A 22,265-nucleotide genomic window follows, 5' to 3' on the forward strand; every position below is an offset into this window, starting at 1 on the left:
ACAAAGTCTGGACAGGTTAGTCTTCTGATATTAACAGGTTGCAGACTAGGAAAATACGCGATACTGTGCGTGTACTACAACGAGCTGCTATGAGAGGTACGCCAGGTCGAAGAAGAGATTGCCCGTTCTCAGCGGCGTCCCAATAATAGTCCCAGTGCAAGCCGACGCAGACCAGCTCACACCTCAGCCGTCGCGTCCAACGCCATCTACACCAGATGAGGTACGTACGCAGGTAAGGCAGTTACAAGCGCTGATGTTTGCGTATGACACGAATCTGGACAGATTGGTGGAGCAACTTCAGGGTAAATCCGGGTTTTCTGCTACTCCTACTGGTAGTAATATGAGTGGTCGTGGCAGCGGGGCAGGATATGGACGTGAACGTGGCAGAATGAATGGTTACCAGCAAAATCAGAGATTTTTCCACAAAACCAGCAGCAACAGAGTGTGTCACAACAGCAGCAACAACAGCAGCAGCAGCACCAACAACAAGGTAATTAAGATAATTATGGACAAAGTCACACACACAGTTGTTCAGGGCCATGAGACAATTTAGTTACACAACTCCATACGATCCTAAATACAAAGTAGCTCTTGATTGGCTTAGAAAGTTTGGTAAAAGTATTATGGCAATATAGAATTTTTATTCATATCTGGTGAACCGTTCGTTCAATTGACTTCATACTTCACACAGTTGTTCAGGGTCATCAGACAACTACGTCAGACAACTCTTTATGATGCTTTACACAAATGATGACCCTTGGTTGACTAAGGAAGTTTGGATAAAGTTTTAGGGCAAGTTTGAATTTTTAGGCTTATCTCAAATGATTTGATTCATTTCACTTGATAATTCACACAATTGTTCACGGTCATCAGAAAATAAAGTTAGACGACTCTTTATTATCCTCAATAAACTTTTGGCCACCAATTGACTTAAAAGGTTAGTTAATACTTTCCGGCGTATTAGGGCTTTCGATCACATCTCAAAATATGTATATGAATTAGGCATAAAAACATCACCTTAGTGTTCAAGGTCATCAGACAATTATGTTTATTAACTCCATATAATCCTCAGTACATGTTATGGCCCCTGGATTTGACATGCACAACCCTATGAAGTTTCATCAATGTAGAGGAAATACTATGTTTACAATGTTTTTCATACCATTTCTTATTAAGTCAAAATCCATAACGCTTGCTAACTGAGTGAAATGTGACATAAATGGCAGGTAAATAATAGCATATGCCGACCAACATGCCTTTGAAGGTTCATGTGTGTAGGTACAAAAATGCTGAAGCTACATATGACACAAAATTTTTGGGACGTGACGCAATGCGACGAACACAACAATATTAATCTGGGTGTATACTGTAAAGGCTGAGATATAACGTATTGCTTTGTTTCTCATGGTTTTATGCAATTATGGGAAGTTTGATTGCTCTACAATTATGCGAAGTTTAAATGAAATCGCATCAACAATAACAAAATATTTGCTGAGATATAACACGCTTCGGTCGCATATCAATTTGATGTTTAGTTTTTTATGCTACTGCGCTAAATTATTTATAGTTATGTCCTATATATACATTCAAGGCATGTTTTATTGTATTGTATTTATGATCAATATTATTAACATTCCCATAAATTGAATATGATATTTATAATATTATTTTCCCTGATTTCCTCCAAGTTGGTAGCACCATAATTATTCATATTATTCATATTTAATGTATACATAAAAAAAGTCACAATGATTATCCTATTTCAATTAAGCAATACAAATTATGTACAATAAAGTTTACAATCACAAAATCATTTACCACTTCCAAACATGAATTAACGAATGTAGATGACACTGTACTTATTTTTACACAATGGTATCTAGAGCACTTTGAAGCTTTAAAGACGTATACTTGTTTATCATTGTGGAATATTAGGAAATCTAGTATAAATAGATATAACAACTACTTGTAGTTGCAAAAAATGTATAGCAGTGACCTTAACCTTGACCCCAAATGAAATTAAAGGTATGCCCTCAAACAAGGTTGCTACAAACCAAGTTTCATCAATTTTTCTTAACACCAATGTATAAAGTGGTAACTGTTTATCTATTTTTGAACATTTTGTAGTTGTGAGCTTGACTAGCTTTTTAAACCGAAAATGCAACCCCAAGGTACGCTTCCATCGGAGATTTCTAGTATTTCTTACATACCAAGTTTACTCATTTATAATAATACATTTCTATCCAAAGTTAATAAGGGCGAAACACCAGTTTGAAGCCAACTAACCCAATGATAACCTCATTCTAATAACTTGGTTTTCGGTGTGTATATAATTTAGTACATGTACAGTACATAGCTTACACGTACAACATTTATAATACTCATTTCTGAAATATAGTCAAATTAATGTTGTGTATTTGTTACAAACATTTTATAAAGAACTTATTTGAACATGATACATTGTCATACATTTTAACGTCAAACAACAAAGTTATGTTTAAAACATAAAACACGTCTCTTGGAAATCATATTTTCAAATTTTTCAATCAAGTTCTTATTAATTCTATATCATATCTCCTGACAATCTACGTAAACTTTATTGCTGCCCTTTAATCTCCAAGTCAGTATATCATTCATTAAAATGTCAAACAACAAAGATATGTTTAAAACATATAAACAAATCTCTTTGTAACCATTTTCCACATTGAATTCTTTATTCCTGTCCAATTCTATTTTTACTTCAATCTACTGTCAATCTATGTAAAATGTATAGCTTTGATAGTTGAGGAATTATTTTCACCCACAAAGAGGGTCTTGGTTTCTGAACAGAAAGTCATTGTCGTTATATTTTTGATCCCATCTTCTTCTTTGAACTTCATCACACTTTTTATCATCTCACAGTTCTCCGACATTAGAAAGAGTTCCTGTTTATCATTGATGTAAAGCAGAATTGTTCCGTCCCCGACAGATGTTACGACTCCTGGCGTTTGAAAGTCCCAGTCCGTATAAGTAGACAAAATTGTTCCATCTAAAGATACCTTTCTAAGAGTGTAACTGTTCCAGCTAGCATAGTCCGGGATGTAAAACACATTGCCATCAGATACGCTCAATACAGGCTTTCTAGAACTGGCATTGCCTTTGATTTCAAAATTTCTAATCTGTGCATCTTTGATTTTATCATCTCGGACACTGATGCAAGATGCAGACGACAAATAGAATTGACAATTGTTGTAGAAAACATATCCGAAAGTTGGAATAATAACCTGGCAAAGTATAGCCAAACTGTTATTTTCTGCGGATATAATGCGTAGATAGCCGGTGCTATCTCCACTATAAATAACTGCAATCTTTTCATTTGAAACTACCGTTACATCATATGGCAGGTCACCGTACATTGGATAAGAGGCAGTGGAGTATCTAGCCAAAACTTTGCTATTGGAAGTATCAACTAACTTCACTGAGCGACACTGGTTGTCCGCAACTACAATATATCCGGGGGAAGGCACAGCCATACCTACTATATTGCAAGTCGGGTACTGTACACGTTTGATATGGGTTTCCTTAAAATGAATTTCGCCAAACGTTCTCAAACAGATATATGATTTGCACTCTTGACACCATTTGTTAGTTTGTTCGTATACGTCATCATCACTGATAACCAAAATATCTTTTAAGCCAGATGGGCAAAAAGACGTTTTTCCAGAAGCAATAAGATCTCCTTCTATTTGACCATTTTCATCTTCAATTAGATCTAACTCATCCTCATTTGTATCTCTTTCAGCATCATTTTCTTCTTCAGTCGTGACAGTCATTTTGCCAAACTTCCTTTTCAAAATCAGTATTTTCTCAAATATAGAACTTGGTTTGAACTTATATCTCAAATCGTCAAGCTGACAAGTCTTCTTTAGTTTGTCAACTGACAGCTTTAACCTTTCAATATCTTTCCCTGACCTTTTTGATGTCATAAACAGCCGTACTTCATCACTTGATGCAAGGTCAATGGTTTGTTTAGATTTATCAGCTCTACCTTTTATTTCAACATATTTGTTCCTCAGTTCTCCTATCTTTTCATCAACTCCATCCTTCAGATGTTCAGCAGATGACTCAATATCCCTTTCTGTTTCATCCAGGTACTCATTTATTTCTTTTCTAAACTTCTTGAGATCACCAAGAGCAACTAAATGGACATCATTTGCAGAGGCTGATCTTTCTTCAACTGTATCTACACAAGTTTGGATATCGTTTTGTATCTCTTCAAGCATGTGTATTTGATCTTTATATTCAGGAGTATTGCTGAACCCTTTAGCGGCATCTGGAACGAACTGAACCGAACACGCCCGGTGATCAAGTACAATACACACTCCACATTCAAATGCCTCGTGGTCAGGACAGAAGAACTTTAAAGTCTCGTTGGTGTGTATCTTGCACGTTTCTGAATATTCTTCGGCTGAGCCCTGGTCATCTCTTTCTGGTAGTGTTGAAGGCATTTGTTCTCCTGTAAGAATATAATGACCCTTGTTTTTTGACATTCTGTGAACGTATTTGATGCAATCTCGACACATGTATTCCTGACACTTCTGACAGTACCCATATGCGTCCTTGATTTCACCTTCACCTTTACAGGGCTGACAAAAAATGTTGTCATTTGCAAGTGAACTGTTGCCTAGTCCTGCCGCCATATTTTTGTCCTGAAATGATGAAACAGTGAGGTAGTGTGTAAGTGCTTACGAAATCTAAACACGATACAGCTATAGTCATGTTTCTTAAATGTGTATGCAAAAAAGCAGGAAATCGATACTTGACTTCAGAACTCCGCAAATTTGATGTGTTGTCTCATTGCTATCAAATGGAATAAAATACCAGTTTAATCCGTAATAAGAAATAAGCTAACTGTATTTTTCAAGTGAATGGGTACAGTCGTGATAACCAACATATATAAATCACTAGCAGATTGATCATTATTATATGAATACCAGAAAAAAATACACACGAGTGCAATAGCTCAAATCGTCCAGGGAAGGACCATTAAACCCCTTTACCACATTTAAGCCAGTTCACATGTTTAGGTTTTGGGAAAGGGTGCACATGTCCCAAGTTGTACCCAGAATTTGCAAACAATCCCAAGTGCTGGATTCGCCCATGTAAATTAAACACATAAAAATAACATATACTGTAGTCACTAGTAAAAAAGGTGTGAATTAAAACATTCTCTGGTTCGATACATGATAAAATCAACAAGTTACGCAGCTTTCCAATCATAAATGTAAGTAAAGAATTTACGACATATAAAATCAATTTAAAATAATCCAGTTAAACTTTTTTGTTTGTGGAATGTTGGTGATATTTATATGCTTAATATAGTTATTGGTTTCAGCAAAGTTTTCATGGCACATGAATATTCGTCAATAATAGTTATGAGAAGCGGAGTTGTACTTCTTCCAGGGCTTGTTCATATTCAGGGTAGGACATGGACGGGTATATACTTATGAACCAGTTACCCAGGCCTAAAAAATAAAAAAAATCTTTTGATTCGGGTCATCTTTACCTTCAATCTTTCCATTTTTATTGCCGGTTGGTGTTATGTTATGTAGTTTAAAGAGCTTTATTCTGATAATTACTAATTACTTCAACAAATTTACCCAGTGATGACAATAACGTTCTTAAAGAACACAAAGCCTCATAAAATAAATGCCTACCTACCCTACCAGGTACCTGTTTTTGGACAAGATGTAGCTCTATATATACACTTCACGCTGCAGAATATTCTTAATAGTTTATAGAAGTAAATACAGTACACTAGTCATTTTCGATCTTTGTACTTGGAAGACAATACAACAAGAATAAAGTCATTTTAACATGACATTCGATTTTTTCCATATTTTATGCGTCATTGTTAAGAAAAAATATAAAGAAGTTAAAGTCGGCTAAAGATCATTCTGTTGAAAACATTTTTCTTTATATCGTTTATAATATAGTGTTCCATATTTTTGAATAAGTTACACTGAGCCGAGATTGGCTTAGAGCTGTTCAACACGGCGGCGAAAACTTCAGCTTCGGGCCTAACCAGAGTGTTGAGTTGTGTAAAGGGTATTCAATTAGTAGTTTATCGTTCAGATTTTAGAATATTCATTTTTACTTCTGTATGTTGAAACAACATTGTCTTAGACGAGAGAAGTAATGCATCTATAGATGCATTATTTAAAATGGGTACTATATAGGATCAAACATGGCGGGCAAGAAAGTGACGGCATATATATTTACCTTAAATGATAAAAAAAATGGCTAGCATGACCTTGAATTTCCTCTCTCTTACATTCGCATTTCTCATCAATTTTAACCAAACTTAGTCACAGTGTCTAATAACTTTCAAGATCACACCAGGCATTCCACAGTGTTACTTGTTTCTATGAATCGTAAGTGATTCACACCTGCTTGTGTTGTCTTTGCAGTTGAACTGAAATACATTAGTGTAAACTAAACATATTACATTGTATTATGCACATGATACAGATGTGAAACGTATGCGTCTTTTACTCGGTTATCTCCTCGATTCGGTTCTTTCTTATAGACTAAATTTACAAGCTAGCTGGTAGAAATCAATGGGCGACTGGGCACCTGGATTGTTTGACTTATTTTATTTCTAGGGCCTTTTTTTAATAAATTGGTTAACGGATCCGCCGCCCAATTATTTTGAAATCTCCACAAATAAAAAAAAATGAAAATTTTTCAAGTCAGATTTTTTTCTGCGCACATGAAATGATGTTAAACCTGTTGCCTGTTCTTTTGCAACATAAGCATGCAGTTTTAAAAATTGTTTTCAAAATGGCGGCCTCAATTGATCTGGGATCATACAATTTTTGTTTTTTCCTCATTTTCAACATACCATCTGCATTTAAACAAAATAATGTTTGGTAATAAATGTAAACTCAACAGTAAGCGATGTAATTGCTGCTATTAATTAATGATATTTTGATCTTTTTTGTCTTGGGTTTCCCCAAAAACGCTATGAAAAATACATGCATTGTAAAAAAATAGTTACTTACAAGTCTGAATTCCTTTTTTTTTTCGCACCACCCGTCCAACAATTTTTCAAAAAAAATCCGTTAACCAATTAATAAAAAAATGGCCTTGTGAATGATAAATATGTTGATTGTTCTAGTTAATGTAAGGTTTTGAGGTCGAAACTGTACAATGTAGTTTTACAAGATTGCTTGCAGATGCATATATAAACTGTAGCACCTCATAAGAAAGCTGTAAAAATATTTGAGTTTCCATTACTGAATCATTGATTCCATGAAATAAATAGATTGTTTCTTTTTCTCAGTGAAAACAGTCAAAGCATTGTCATATTATTCGTTCCGTCATTTTCGTGGTTGGAGGCGGTGTCAACAATCCTACATAAAACATGGTGTGAATCACATATTCACTCTGGCAATACACATAAAATAATGTGTAGCAACGCACATAACTTTAACCTTTAGCCTTTGCATCCACCAATGGCACAGTTATTCATACATGAAATGAACATAATATAACAAAAGCTGTCACAGTCACTTCACATATGCCCCAGATTGGGCTTTGTCGGACGGGTAGCCATCATTAGAACTCGAAAGATGTTTGTAAAACATCTATGCCCTAATGTCAACTAGTTATTCATTTCGAATTAAATGTCTGTGGGTTAAATTAATGTTATGATGTTGTGTATTTGGTGTAATATACTTTTCATTTAGCACAGCTCAAAGATAGCGAAATAAATCGCTTTAGTGAGCTGGATAGAATTGTTCACACACAGAAACTCATTTCGAATCAAGTTTTGATAATCCTTTATATGCTAAAATGATCATTGTATTCATTATATAGACTTATACTTTGCAAATGTATTAGTTGTATTTAAGATCAAAATGTTTAAAAAAAATCTTTTCTTTAAAAAAATACATTTTCAGCCAAAAATCATCATTTTGTTAGACCTTAAAATGATTGAAGATAAGTAATGGTTAAGATAGAGAAAATACAATTGGTCGATTTGAGCAATTACTGAAAAGAGTGACCAGGCTGGTTATCAAACTTTTCCGTGATATTACGACAATGAACATTTCAATTAAGTTTGGTTCAGATTGAATGAAAATTGATTAAGTTTTAGAGAGCAGTAGCCAATTTTATGCAACTGGTTGGGTGTGTAAGCTTATTTATACTCGCACTCGGGCCTTGCCCATTCGGCGAGTGCTCCGTTAAGATTGTTAGTCATTTTAGGTTTTTGGAGCATAGTGCACAGACAGAATGTAACCCTGGTTAGAGCTACCCTGGTTCTTTAACGTGCACCCGTGTATAGCACTGTCACACGGGACCCCCATTTAACGTCCCTCCCGGAAGACGATTAGTTTTTTTAGTGATGCGACGGGGGATCGAACCTGCGACCACTGGATTGATAGTCAAGTGTATTACCTCAAGACCACGGATCTGCCACAATGCAACTGGTTAATTGTTTGGCTTGGTTAAAGTTAACGAAAGCGTTTATTGATTGGTCAATATTTATCCAATGTCATGTACAAACTGGCGAAAAGGTCGATATGCTTTTACAATTAAAGGGTCATAACTGAAAAGAATTGACCAGGCTGGTTATCAGTTATGATTGAATGAAATATGGCCAACATGCTTTTTTTGTAAGATGCTTATCATTCCGAGGGTTCAAATGTAAAAGGTGCCAACTTCCAATTTCAACATTTGGAGAAAAACGGGAAAAAACGAAAATATTGAAATTCCTCCGTTTTCCGTTAAGTCTATGGTCTTATTTTGACTACTCTAACTAGAATGACTATTGCTTGTCATATTGTGAACGTTAAAAGGCAAGGTTTACAGTAAAACACATTATATATGCATTTTTGTAATGAGCCAAAAGCCATTAGATATAAATGTGTAGGGGTAAAAGGTGCTAAATGTAGTTGACACTGTTCAAGTTCATTTCTGCAAGAAGTAAAAGGTGCCAAGTGCAGATAGCACCTTTTGCCGCTATAATATTTCATCAAGTTTGAGTATTTCTAGAAGCGAAAGGGGCCAAATGCAGTTAAATGCATTTATTTAATCCAAACTGGAAGAGAACAATGATTCATATGTTAAACATTAAAAGTCACACTGACATATAGATATAGCTATATTCTAAACTTTAGCATTAACTAAGTGGAATTGATTTCAAAACCAAATTAACAATGTTATGATAACGTTCGAATCCTTTGGAAATAAATTTGCTCAAATTAATGTTAAGAAATGAATTGCGTGATTGATGTCATTATTGGTGTATGCACACAGTTGGGCTGGTTAAAGTACGCATTGAGTCATTCGGGCTGGGTAAAGTGTGTGGTTTCCGAATGACTCAGGGCTACGCGTACTGTAACCGCCGTTCATGTCCCAAATATATCCCAAATAATGACATCAATCTCGCAATTGATTACTTAGACTTACACCAATGGTTCATTGTTTATTTCCAGAATTGTTAAAAAAAGCTTATTTTTATAAGAATTATTAATTCTTACCTTTTCTGTAAATAGAACGTTCGGACATTAACCGGAAACAGTTTGTCATACGTCGTCATAACAACGCGGGAAAAATCATAGTTGATTTTAAACGTTTGATTGAAACGCTAATGACAACAACAAATTTAAAAATTCATAAATGAACACTTTTTAACATGTTGATTTACGTTTTACGTGGCCTGCTGACACAATTACAACAGACAGACAGACAGACGGCAGACAGGCAGACAGGCAGACAGGCCGGCAGACAGACAGACAGTTATTACCTAAAGGCCGTTCATTTAAGAAATGGAAGTTGAGGTGTTAATATGAGTCAATGAACTAAACAATTAAATGGTATCACGAATTTAATATTCATAGTGGGTCAGGGCCTGATCCTCTGCTTGGTTGAATAACGTCCGAGGTAATTGTTTTGTTTGATAAGGAAATAATAGCTCACGTTATGAATGTACAATGTACTCGTACAGAGAGGAATGCTCTTAGTTTACAATCTCGTCTTATTGTACAGCGACAATAGCAAAAACCAAAATCAGATATGTTACGAATGCTGATGTAGATAGTGGATTTCGCAACGCTTAAATACACAATCTTGCATAATATCTGAGTGCTTGTAAGTATGTAAAGACTAGCCTGTCTCTTTTCATTCACCATCGGTTTGTATAACAAAATTACAATAAATTAGCATATAGTTTAGACTTTGATATCCAACGAAATGTGATAGGGATTTTATTGACTTCCTGCTTTTCGCACTAAATTACACACAAACGTAAAGGTTGGTATGTAATACATTACACATTCTGTTGGCAATAAACTACACAGAGAATGTAAAGGTTTTAATGCATTAAATTCAAGAAAGACAGTAAGGGCTTGCATACAATTAATTGCACATAGAAAGTTCGGCTTTGTATTCAAGAAATTACACAGACAGAACGACTGTGTATGCAATATATCCTACATTGAAAGTATGGATGTATGTAATAAGACCCAGAAAATATACAATAAGACTATCCTCGTAGTCCGGGCCTTACATTTTTTAATGTTTATGTTTGTATTTGTGTCTATGGTGTTGACACGCTTTGTGTCTCTAGTTCAGTGTCGTTTGGGCCCTTGCATTGTCCCTCTAAAATATTGTTTTGAGTTTTCGACTACTGGGATTGTCCCTGAAGTTTTCAGTGTATATTAACGATTGACATACCAATTTAGTTTCAATACGGTACAAATCATTTTAACGGCACCTTGGTTGATTGAATTGACGCAAAACATTACGTTTCTATTGTATTATTGATACGAATATTTCGTATCAGAACATCCTAGCCAACTCTGGCATATATATAAGATTAACAAATTTAAATCCTTATATCTATTCTAAATTTCCAACTTCTAGGTTTATTTGTTTTAACACAAATTTACTCACGGTTCATGCTTCCCCAATGCCTGACACAATATGTTAGTATCAATTTATTTGGATTATGATTGTGATAAATGAAATTTATTTTTATCCATAAGTATAGCTGTATGTATAAACAATTAAATAAAGGACGAAATTTGAAATTGAAAGAAACTATAATGTGTTTGTAATCCCTCAACCCCAGTTATTGTTCAAACCGATCAGTGATCTCTTTACCCCAGTGATCTGTAAACGCAGACGATGATATCTCGACCCAGTGATCTCTAAACCCAAACGATGATATCTCAACCCAGTGATTTCTCAATCCAAACAATGATATCTCAACCCAGTGATTTCCCAACCCAAACGATGATATCTCGACCCAGTGATCTCTAAACCCAAACGATGATATCTCAACCCAGTGATTTCTCAATCCAAACAATGATATCTCAACCCAGTGATTTCCCAACCCAAACGATGATATCTCAACCCAGTGATTTCCCAACCCAAACGATGATATCTCAACCCAGTGATCTCTAAACCCAAACGATGATATCTCAACCCAGTGATTTCTCAATCCAAACAATGATATCTCAACCCAGTGATTTCCCAACCCAAACGATGATATCTCAACCCAGTGATTTCCCAACCCAAACGATGATATCTCAACCCAGTGATTTCTCAATCCAAACAATGATATCTCAACCCAGTGATTTCCAAACCCAAACGATGATATCTCAACCCAGTGATTTCCCAACCCAAACGATGATATCTCAACCCAGTGAATTCTCAAACCAAACGATGATACCTAAGCCCAGTGATTTCCCAACCCAAATGATGATGTCATTAACCCAGTGATTTCACCAATCCAAACGATGATTTCTCAATCTGGGTGATCTCTAAAGCCGAGCACAGATCTATCAAGCCACATGATCTGTAAACCCTCAATATCAGAGCACTTGTCTATCATCCCAAGTATTCCCTCAACGATGATCTCTAAATCTGAGTGATCTCTACATCCGAGCACTGATCTATCAACACCCTCGGTCTCAATATCTAAACGATGATCTCTCTACCCTGTGATGTCTCAACCCGAACGCTGTTATCTCAATACCAGTGTAAAAAGTCGAAGGGTCAGCATCGTTTTATATGAAATAACATACACTTTGTTTTCATTTTATGACTTAAAATATTTAAAATTATGGTTAATTGTATCCTAGTCCTGTGTGTGGTGACGTTTGAATTGAAGTGAGAGCAGACTAAAATATCAAGCATGCACATGCATGTCAGAAACAGCGAAATGTGACACACGAAAGGGGAAGGGTATGGGAGGAGGAATATCCCTGTAGCCGTAGGGGAGGGGGGGGGGGCTTCCCAAGGAATAAATGAAAAATAGAACTAACATGTTGGGCACTGATGTGTATTTGGAAGGATTTATAGGTTCGAGGCCGCCGACTTTGTAGTAACCAAGTGATTGATTTAGGCTCAATAAGCTATCTAGCACAGAGAAACAATGCTTACTATAGCTGATCTTCCCGGCTTTATTCTGATATCAATCTTTAGCTTAGCCGTCGATTTTTGATGGCCTTTTTTGCCATGTTTATTGTTTTCATTTTTCAAATTGATGTTACGCACATGCGTAAGTGCGTAACGCTGGCTACGCTCCTCGTCATTTAATGCGCACCTTTTTTCAACCGCTTAACACCATATTTCCCGTTTAATACCCCTTGCAAAATAAGTATCTAAAAAAATATGTCAAAAAGTATAGCTGACGAAACCTGATTTCGATGTGTGGTACTTCAGTATGCAGTCAACAGTTTGAAAAACACCGAAAAGCATGTAATAAATGATAAAAAAATACAGATTCATTGTAACGGAGGGGAAAGGTAGACAATCGGCCAAAATATTGTTCAATTTTCGAAAAATGCATACAAGACATACATGTTATGCTGATAATTTAAAATGCATCAACATACTGTTCGCTTTCAATTACTATTTAATGCCTGAAGGAACTGTGTGTTTTATTTAATTTAAAACCCTGCCAACCGGAAACGATAATTTTGGCGATACTTCATCGCCAGTTTGTTTTTGCTACGACGTTCTGTCAGCATCAATTAAGATGCTTCATAGTAAGATAATACAATTAATTTTATAAATGTTCTGTTTTGTACAATAATGACTTCTAATTCTACATGTATGTGTATTATTCATGACCAAAGGCTAAAGTATTGCCGATTTGCCAATACAATCTTAGAGTTTGAATTAACTACAATAAAATGATTATGGAGCTGTATGACTGATACATTTACAATTTGAAACCAAAGAAATCATATAAACACATTGGTAATATCATGATATGAAAACCTCCAATAAATAGCGTAATAATATTGGCAGGACGACGTACAAATAAAACGAACCTTTCAATGAAGTCCCAAACTAAGAAACGTCATTTTATAGTCTTGTTCTGCCGTAGTGCAGACAGATAAACCTATCTCAGTACAACGTTCAAGGGGAGTCCAAACACGTTGAAAACTGTTCCATTTTCCATTTTTATTGTCCTGAGAATTTGGTAACTTGCTGTGAAAGAAACAAAAAACAACGATGTATTACTAGTATAATAACTATCCGTCATTTCAGAGGTGTGATCATTCTTAGCCAGTGAAGAAAAATGCCAAAAGCCCACCATAAGATTCTGCAGTCATATAGGTGTTATTTGTACCAAATGAATGCAGCATATTATAAGTAAATCGAGAGAATATTTAGATCTATATATTTCTGATTTATAAAGAATAATCACGCCACTAAAATGCATTAAACATCAACGACTAGAACATTATGACAGTGATAGTTTAAGTAATATCCAATTAAATCCATTTCTTATTAAATTCCGAAACAATCAAAGGGTTAAACCCTTGTACACGGACCAGTTTAGTTCCAGACCTTATGAACAGTAGAAACAAGGGAAATAAATCATAGATGCACAGAAGCTAAATAAATCAACGGTTACTTCCCTTGTACTTTGCATTAACATCGCTCTCAATAGAAGTCTAAAAATAGATACGTTATTCAAAAACAATAAACAGTAAGCATCCTAACGTTCTCTGTGACTAGAGGTACGGATCACTGAATACGTTGACATAAGAAATCATGAAAACATATAGAAATGACTAGATCAGATTTCGATTAACGACGTAAATGTGAGAAAACAGCATTAAACTGACCTTAAAACATGCAGTGCTTACTCGCTACACAGTTGTACAGAATGCACATTGACATTGTTATCATTGTTTCGTAATAATGGCATAGTGTAAACATGAAGATCATAGTTTAACAAATATCAAGGTACATATAGATCAACAAAATAATAAAGCAAGTATGCTTATAGTCATTCTAAAATGCCGTCCAGGCTTTTTTTTTAATGATGGTTAGCCTGGAACGTCATTCATAACAAAATTCGTAAACATGTAAAAACTGTATATGAAATGAAATGGTCTTCATTTGTATTCTGTTGCTTAAGACTGCCAATAAATACATTAATTCTTATCAATAACCATATCCATTTTGCAAATTCACAAGCTATTTCTTCAAAAAAGTAATTTAAATACCTGATTTCAGTTGACAGGAGCTTTCTTACTGCCAAAAAGAAAAAAAGGTTACACACAACTATACTTTAAGGTTTCAATCTGAAGTAGTATTTTTAGTATGGATTACCTTCCCCTAACACTATCATTAGCAGTTACCACACTTTTGTACTTAATGAATTTGAAAAACATTTATCGTCACATACAGGATTCAAGATGTATTTACAAACTATTCTATGGGCAATGTGGACAATGCATACTATTATACACATGTATTTAAAATAAGACTAAATATTAAAAAAAACCATGTATATCAACGGCATTCTTACACTAAGTGAATCAAAATGTTTTACTGTGTAACCTATTAATCAAAATTTGACTTCAACACGACAATCCAAGTTTACAATAATCAGAGATTTTGCTTACTTATCAATTTATTATGTGTATATATATATAGTTTCGCTAGAACAGATGTTTCATGATGATATTTATATTAACAAATACCTTATTCCTCACATCAGAAAACCTATACAAAACTCAACTAAAGGGAATCTTCAGGAAATTACTATTTTGAAAGGAATTGATAGAAAAACATAATTACAGAACATTGTTGTTTGCTTTTTTTCCGACTAGAGTGCGTTTTATAGTCAAGCTTAAAGCCTATAGGAAAACAACTAGAGTTAGAATTGTTGTGGGGTTTTTTAAAGAACTATATTGGTAAACAGAAGTAACGCTTATGTGTTTAAGGGTTTAAAATATGACAAAGCCAGGACTCTGCATGAGAATTGGCCTTCATGCTCTTATAGAATATGCCTCGGGTTGTTATAGGACACTTGTGCAATCTTCACTGACTTTACATTTAAAATGTCATCTTATAGAAGGTCATATGCCCAGTTTGTGACATGAACGCGCCAGCGGTTCAAAGAGACGCTATAAAATTTAACAAAGCTTATAAAGGCAAACCGGTAATTTTACCCAGTATTCTAATTTCTGTCATACAAAGTAAAAGCACACATATAGTATTTATAATGTATGGTCGTTTTTAGACGGGAGGCTAGGTGCATGTGGGAAAGGGGAAAGAAATGTAGAAATGTTTTTATGTCAAAAGATGGCAATCAAAAACCTCCAAATAATTGCAGAATTTCAAACTGTCATGGCAGGTTTTTGTCAACATACATACAAATGGTCGTTCACTGGGGAACACCAGAAAACTTACTCGCCTACTGGTAGGAAAAAGGTAGGGAGGAGAAAGCTCGTACAATCACCAGTTGGTACCTGAGGTTGCTCTTACCACAAGTTTGTGACAAGTAGTACATAAAAAAGTTTTTTTGTTGTGTGTCAGAATCTGGATGCTTTAAAGAAACCAAACAAAGGAATATTAAGCATACAAAAGTTCAAAGACATCCAAGTGAGCGCAAATGAGGGGTAAATTACAAGAATAGAAAATAATGATGCGAACTGAAAAAAATGCCATGCATGCAAATGAAAATTCTTCCCATACTTTGCATGATAACATTCCACAAACTTAATGATATTGCTATTTGATTCATTTTGCAAAAACTAAATGTCCTTGTTCCAATATGCTAACAAAAGTCATAAATGTTTGTAAACACTTCATTCTTAATTTATTTTGAATAATTTACAGGTTTACAATATGTTGCCTTAACAAAACTACTGCCAATGACACTACAGCTCGTACTAAGCTGTACTAAAGTAACTAATAGTCATGTGTAACCTTGAGCAGAGAAAAGAAAATGCATTTGGATATTCTCGGCTACATTCGTTAACAAAAACAATGGTGTTTGGTGAATTTTGATGGTGTTTGAAAATGTATGTTGTTTTAACAATTCGGAACGTGATTATTTTATAATATATAGTGCAATTGATGTAAAAAGGATTAGTTTTAACAGGTAAAGTGTTCTTTTTTTGTTTTAGTAGACTAAATTGGAATAATTTCAATAAATTTGCGACCAAATTCTGATCGGCATTTTGAACATGTTTACGAATTTTATTATGAATGACGTCCAGGCTAACCATCATTAAAAAAAAAGCCTGGACGGCATTTTAGAATGACTAGTATGCTTACATCGTGATTTTCGATGGTACCAGAGTTATGCTGTTGTTTACGTAAAAGGTTAAGCGCCAAAAAGAGTATGCTTCCGCCCAGCCTCGTTTCCATACACTTACTTTCGGTTTAGACGGAAGTGCGAAGTTGGACAACTCATGAATAAACAGTAAGCTATAAATAGAAACCGTGAAAACGGAACGAGTCTCTTTTAAAGATTTCCTATACTTTGCTGAAAGCACGTCTGTTCATCAAGTGTTTGTTCACATGCAACTTTTCACAGCTAAATGGAAATAAATACACTGCCGAATTTGCGTCCGTTTGTAATCTGATATGCAAAATATGAAGGGGGTATATTTAGTTCAGGATTGGCCTTGTTTACATAAAAAAATATAAACATTTCATGACGGTAAAGTTGGAAGATAGTTGGTAGTTGGTAGTTGGGGATTCGAATATTCAACTACTTACCAGTTGCCAGTTGGGGATTCAAATATTCAACTACCTGCTAGTTGCCAGTTGGGGATTCGACAAACACTGTTTTAATTTACTTTTATTGGTATATTCGCCAGTCGGATATTCGACCATTTCAAGTCGATTATTCGCGAATGTTCAACTGCAAACCAGTCAGTAGTTGGGGATTCAGATTATGTCTATATGTATGGTTTTAAAGGTCACATATGGGAAAATCAATCGCCAAATGTTTCTTTATGCATGTACACATATGTATGTTTGCGACAAATACTGTTTTAATTTACTTTTATTCGTATATTCGCCAGTCGGATATTCGACCATTTTCAGTCGATTATTGGCGAATGTTCAACTGCAAATCAGTCAGTAGTTGGGGATTCAGATTATGTCTATATATATGGTTTTAAAAGTCACATATGGGAAAATTAATCGCCAAATGTTTCTTTATGCATGTACACATATGTATCTTTGCGACAAACACTGTTTTAATTTACTTTTATTCGTATATTCGCCAGTCGGATATTCGACCATTTTCAGTCGATTATTGGCGAATGTTCAACTGCAAATCAGTCAGTAGTTGGGGATTCAGATTATGTCTATATATATGGTTTTAAAAGTCACATATATGAAAATTAATCGCCAAATGTTTCTTTATGCGTGTACACATATGTATCTTTGCGACAAACACTGTTTTAATTTACTTTTATTCGTATATTCGCCAGTCGGATATTCGACCATTTTCAGTCGATTATTGGCGAATGTTCAACTGCAAATCAGTCAGTAGTTGGGGATTCAGATTATGTCTATATATATGGTTTTAAAAGTCACATATGGGAAAATTAATCGCCAAATGTTTCTTTATGCATGTACACATATGTATCTTTGCGACAAATACTGTTTTAATTTACTTTTATTCGTATATTCGCCAGTCGGATATTCGACCATTTCCAGTCGATAATTCGCGAATGTTCAACTGCAAACCAGTCAGTAGTTGGTGATTCAGATTATGTCTATATGTATTGTTTTAAGGTCACATATGGGAAAATTAATCGCCAAATGTTTCTTTATGTATGTACACATATGTATATTTGCGACAAACACTGTTTTAATTATTTTTATTCGTATATTCGCCAGTCGGATATTCGACCATTTCCAGTCGATTATTCGCAAATGTTCAACTGCAAACCAGTCAGTGGTTGGGGATTCACATTAGAAACATTTGACGATTAATTTTCCCATATGTGACCTTTAAAACCATATATATAGACATAATCTGAATCCCCAACTACTGACTGATTTGCAGTTGAACATTCGCGAATAATCGACTGGAAATGGTCGAATATCCGACTGGCGACTTGAAATAGTCGGGAAGCTTAATATCAAATTCAACATCAAACTCTGATTTTTCAGATACCCAAATGGCAACTAGCAGGTAGTTGAATATTCGAATCACCAACTGGCAACTGGTAAGTAGTTGAATATTCGAATCCCCAACTACCAACTACCAACTACCTTCCAACTTTACCGTCATAAACATTTCAGTTATCGTCTTTATAGTGGACAGCGAAGTGACTCTTTAAAATATCTATTTACATCTAATTCAATAACTCACAATATAAAACCCTTCGATTTTGCTTAACTTAGCAATGGTTTCAACGAATTTAGCTATATTTTTACATAACTAAGGTACTTTTACTCATCTTGTTTTTATTTGAGAAACAAAAACATACAATACATGGGCCTGTCAATATTGCAATCAACACTTATTAACACATAATAAGGGCTGTATGGAATGTTGCAACCTGTATATGTATTTTTTGCATATACAATCATTAACAAACTTTGATAATATGGTGTGTTTTTTCTGTCCTGCATTACAAATGTGTTTTTTTTTTTACTATACTCTCGTATTAAACTCTTAGATCATCTAACCAAGGTAGTCCACTTTATTTACACTTTAAACCTGTCAGGCAATATTTGTTAAATATGAGTTATAATGGGCACATCTAGCTTCACAAGAGCAAAAAAACTGTATGACATGTCTTATACATACTTTAAGTGACACTTGTATTTAAAATCAATACATGCACATGTATTACAAACATAAATTTTGAGTGATTAACCTTTAACAACCTACTAAATAATGCATTTATAGAAAATATCAATTACTGATAACAAGATTTCAACCGTGTATTTAATAGCTAAAAACGAACAATTATTAAATGATTGGTGAGTCCTAAAATATTTGCAGTGATCAACTAGCGTCTCATAAGGAAGGAATACCGAGTTTTCTACAATTTTATTTCAAATTAAAGACGGTATCATCCATAAGAACCATTGCTTTCGATATTTATTTATCCTTTTCGGTAAATTAAAAAAAATGTTTTAATTTCGGTACATCTCATCTAAGAGTAGAGTGCATCTTTAACGCTACTGTCCTTATGATCAGATTATGGTTATTGAATATAAATAGTTGATGATAAATTGTCTATTGATCTCAAATTCACTGCAATTTTATTATAATTACAACGACATCTTAATTTTATACAGAACGGATGACAGTAACTCATACAATAACATAAATGATAAATGGCCAGTATTTAGATGAATCAAACTCAAATAAGTATTTCTACTAAGGTCTACTACAGCCGAACCTCATTGGCTCTAGCTCGCTTGGCTCGGAAAACTGGTTGGCTCTAACAGGATGTACAGGACCGATTTCTTTATATTGAAGCTTAGCATACCCGCTTGGCTCGAAATTTACTAGGCTCGAGGTATTTTCGCCGGTCCCTTTGCGAGCCAACGGGGTTCGACACTACTGTAAATGACAGATCACGTGTTTTGCAACAGTTTCTTTATCGATATATTTATCACTTGTTGAAACCTTATAAAATTGAATTTATAATTAAAAAAAAACAAACTCTAGAGCATTTGTTTCACACGTTGTTCATGCCTTTGATTGGGCCAAATGTTGATAACTCTATTAAAATTCGCAGCGTTGTAAACGGCATCCTTGTTAGCTCACGAAATCTACTTTATGATGTGCTACAATTTTTTAATAATACAATCATATCTGAAACAGTAGGCTCAACATGTATATGATTTATCGCATATCACCTGCGTTTCTATGAGAATTCCAGAGTAGATAATATTAGAAAGTACACAACGATGACGTTACCAATGTTGTTCACTGTAACAAAGTATTTAACTCGAAATCGGCTCGAAAGGAGACAGCAGGGACAAATCCAGTATTCTGGACTGAAACCAATATCGTGTTTAGCTAACAGAGCCAAAATAAGCACATGCAGAACAAAAGACAAATAACTCCACACGACAACAAACATTACACAAGTGTTAAACTTTTGGCTACTGAGCTTGTTTCTGTAGTGTTTATTTTTTTTCAAATAAATATTTAACGTTGTGTATGTGTTATCACGCTATTCTCTGATAGTATTCATTACAAGGTTCCATTTTGACTAAGATCTGTAATATCCAGCCTTACTCCATGTTAAAATGTTTCATGTGATTTTTTCTAAATAATGTTTGACCGTGTCCTTCGCCCTCAGAATATGTCCGTTTTTAATTAATTCTGAAATCTGAAAGATCATTAATGGTTCTTGCAATCAGTTCTTGCACGTCCGAATCAAATTGCTAAAGTTCTTATGTTTTAGTTTTACAGGGTGGTTATTTTTTAAGTGAACAGAGTTCGCACGACATTTGTCTAAACTTTTAACCTGTAAAGAGTCAATCACTCCATGGCAACGCATGTTTTATCTTCATTTAGCTATTCGCCCGTCACGAAACGCCGCACTTACAGTCAGTTTTAACTGACAAATTGTACAAGGTCAAACATTGGTGTATATTTCCCATTAAAGGGCATTTTGGATTTAAAAACAGAATATCCACAAGTAAAACTAAGACGTGACAATATTATTGGTTGTATTGAACAAACTGTTTTGCAGTTGACATAGGTTTAATATATTTCTTTATCCTTTTACCCATTAAGCTTTGATTTCGCATACATGTGCAGACACATTCCATATAAATGCAATGTTTAAAATCGAAAATCATTTTACCACTTACCACCTGGCTGAATAGAGGAACACTGTACTAATATTACACAATAGTAGAAAACTGTGAACCAGTGCTCAAAGTAATAGTCGACAATTTAGTTTTAATTAACAAAACAGCTATGTATTTGTTTTCTATTTCTATTACCAGTGACCTTATAACCTTGACTCCAAATCCATTTAAAGGTGTGTCTTCGTATGACCTCGCTACGAACCAAATCTACCAATCCTTAAAAAGTCAATGTATTGAATGGAAAATGTTTTATCTATTTTGGTAGCTGTAGCCTTGACTTTATCAACCAAGTGATATATTCTTATGCGATAACTAGTCCCTATATAAATACCAAGTTGCAACACTATACAACATGATTATCAAAGTTATTATGGGGGGAGGGCACCAATTTCACGCCAGTCCACCCAACGACATTCTCATTTTAATAACTCGATTTTTTGGCGTATGCGTACGATTACATGGCTAACAAGTATATATAATTATATTTTCTGAAACGTTAGTGTTAAATACGGATCAGAAACATTTAGTAAAGAACACATTTGGACAGGACACATTATCATTCATTAATTACTCAAACAAAAAAGTTATGTTTAAAAAAGCTGTCTCGTAGTTACCATCTTTCTTTACTTTTCAATTAAGTTCAATTTTCTTTTCTATATCATTTTTCCTGTCAATCTACGTAAACTTTATTACATGGATATATGTGGATTCACCTTCTACACCTATAAAGAGTGTCTTGGTTTCCGAACAGAAATTTATTGCCCCAATATCTTTGGTTGATTCATTACCTTACTGGCTGTTGAACAAACAAAACGAGTCATCCATTTAACCCATGGATCAGATAAAGAAGAAGAGTCAATAGTCAACTATAAATAAAAATAGACATAGTTTCGTATTTCTACTTTTGTTGGTTCATGTTACTTTCAAGCATTAATTCATCGTCTGCGCTCATATTCCCACTACTCAATAAATCAATTAGTCGTAAATGCATATATATGATCCGTCCAATGCCGGTACACGCGATAAATTCTGCTATGTGGTCAACAATTGTCAACACACATGTATAATACAATCCCGCTGCCACATATTTCAACCGCACCCCAACATGATAATGTACGACCTTCACCATCGCAAACATAATTTTATTATTTGTT

The 22,265-nt window shown here is 34.6% G+C and overlaps 1 protein-coding gene across 2 annotated transcripts in view; it reads right to left on the minus strand.

Annotated features, from left to right (window-relative positions):
- Nucleotides 1-14,565, minus strand: part of LOC128205404 (tRNA-splicing endonuclease subunit Sen2-like) — a 72,216-nt gene extending 57,651 nt beyond the window's left edge. The window contains exons 1-3 of one of the 2 annotated variants that reach the window (XM_052907007.1): nucleotides 14,520-14,565; nucleotides 13,332-13,491; nucleotides 937-4,495 (exon numbers count right to left, since the gene is read on the minus strand). In XM_052907007.1, the coding sequence (XP_052762967.1) occupies nucleotides 2,757-4,487 (1,731 nt within the window). In that variant the 5' untranslated portion in view covers nucleotides 4,488-4,495; nucleotides 13,332-13,491; nucleotides 14,520-14,565 and the 3' untranslated portion in view covers nucleotides 937-2,756. Of the gene's footprint in view, nucleotides 4,689-13,331; nucleotides 13,492-14,519 lie in introns of those variants that run through there. The other variant, XM_052907006.1, reaches the window with a different exon arrangement.
- Between the last annotated feature and the right edge of the window lie 7,700 nt (nucleotides 14,566-22,265).

This window comes from Mya arenaria, chromosome 10, assembly GCF_026914265.1.
Source record: "Mya arenaria isolate MELC-2E11 chromosome 10, ASM2691426v1".
Classification (NCBI taxonomy): domain Eukaryota; kingdom Metazoa; phylum Mollusca; class Bivalvia; order Myida; family Myidae; genus Mya; species Mya arenaria.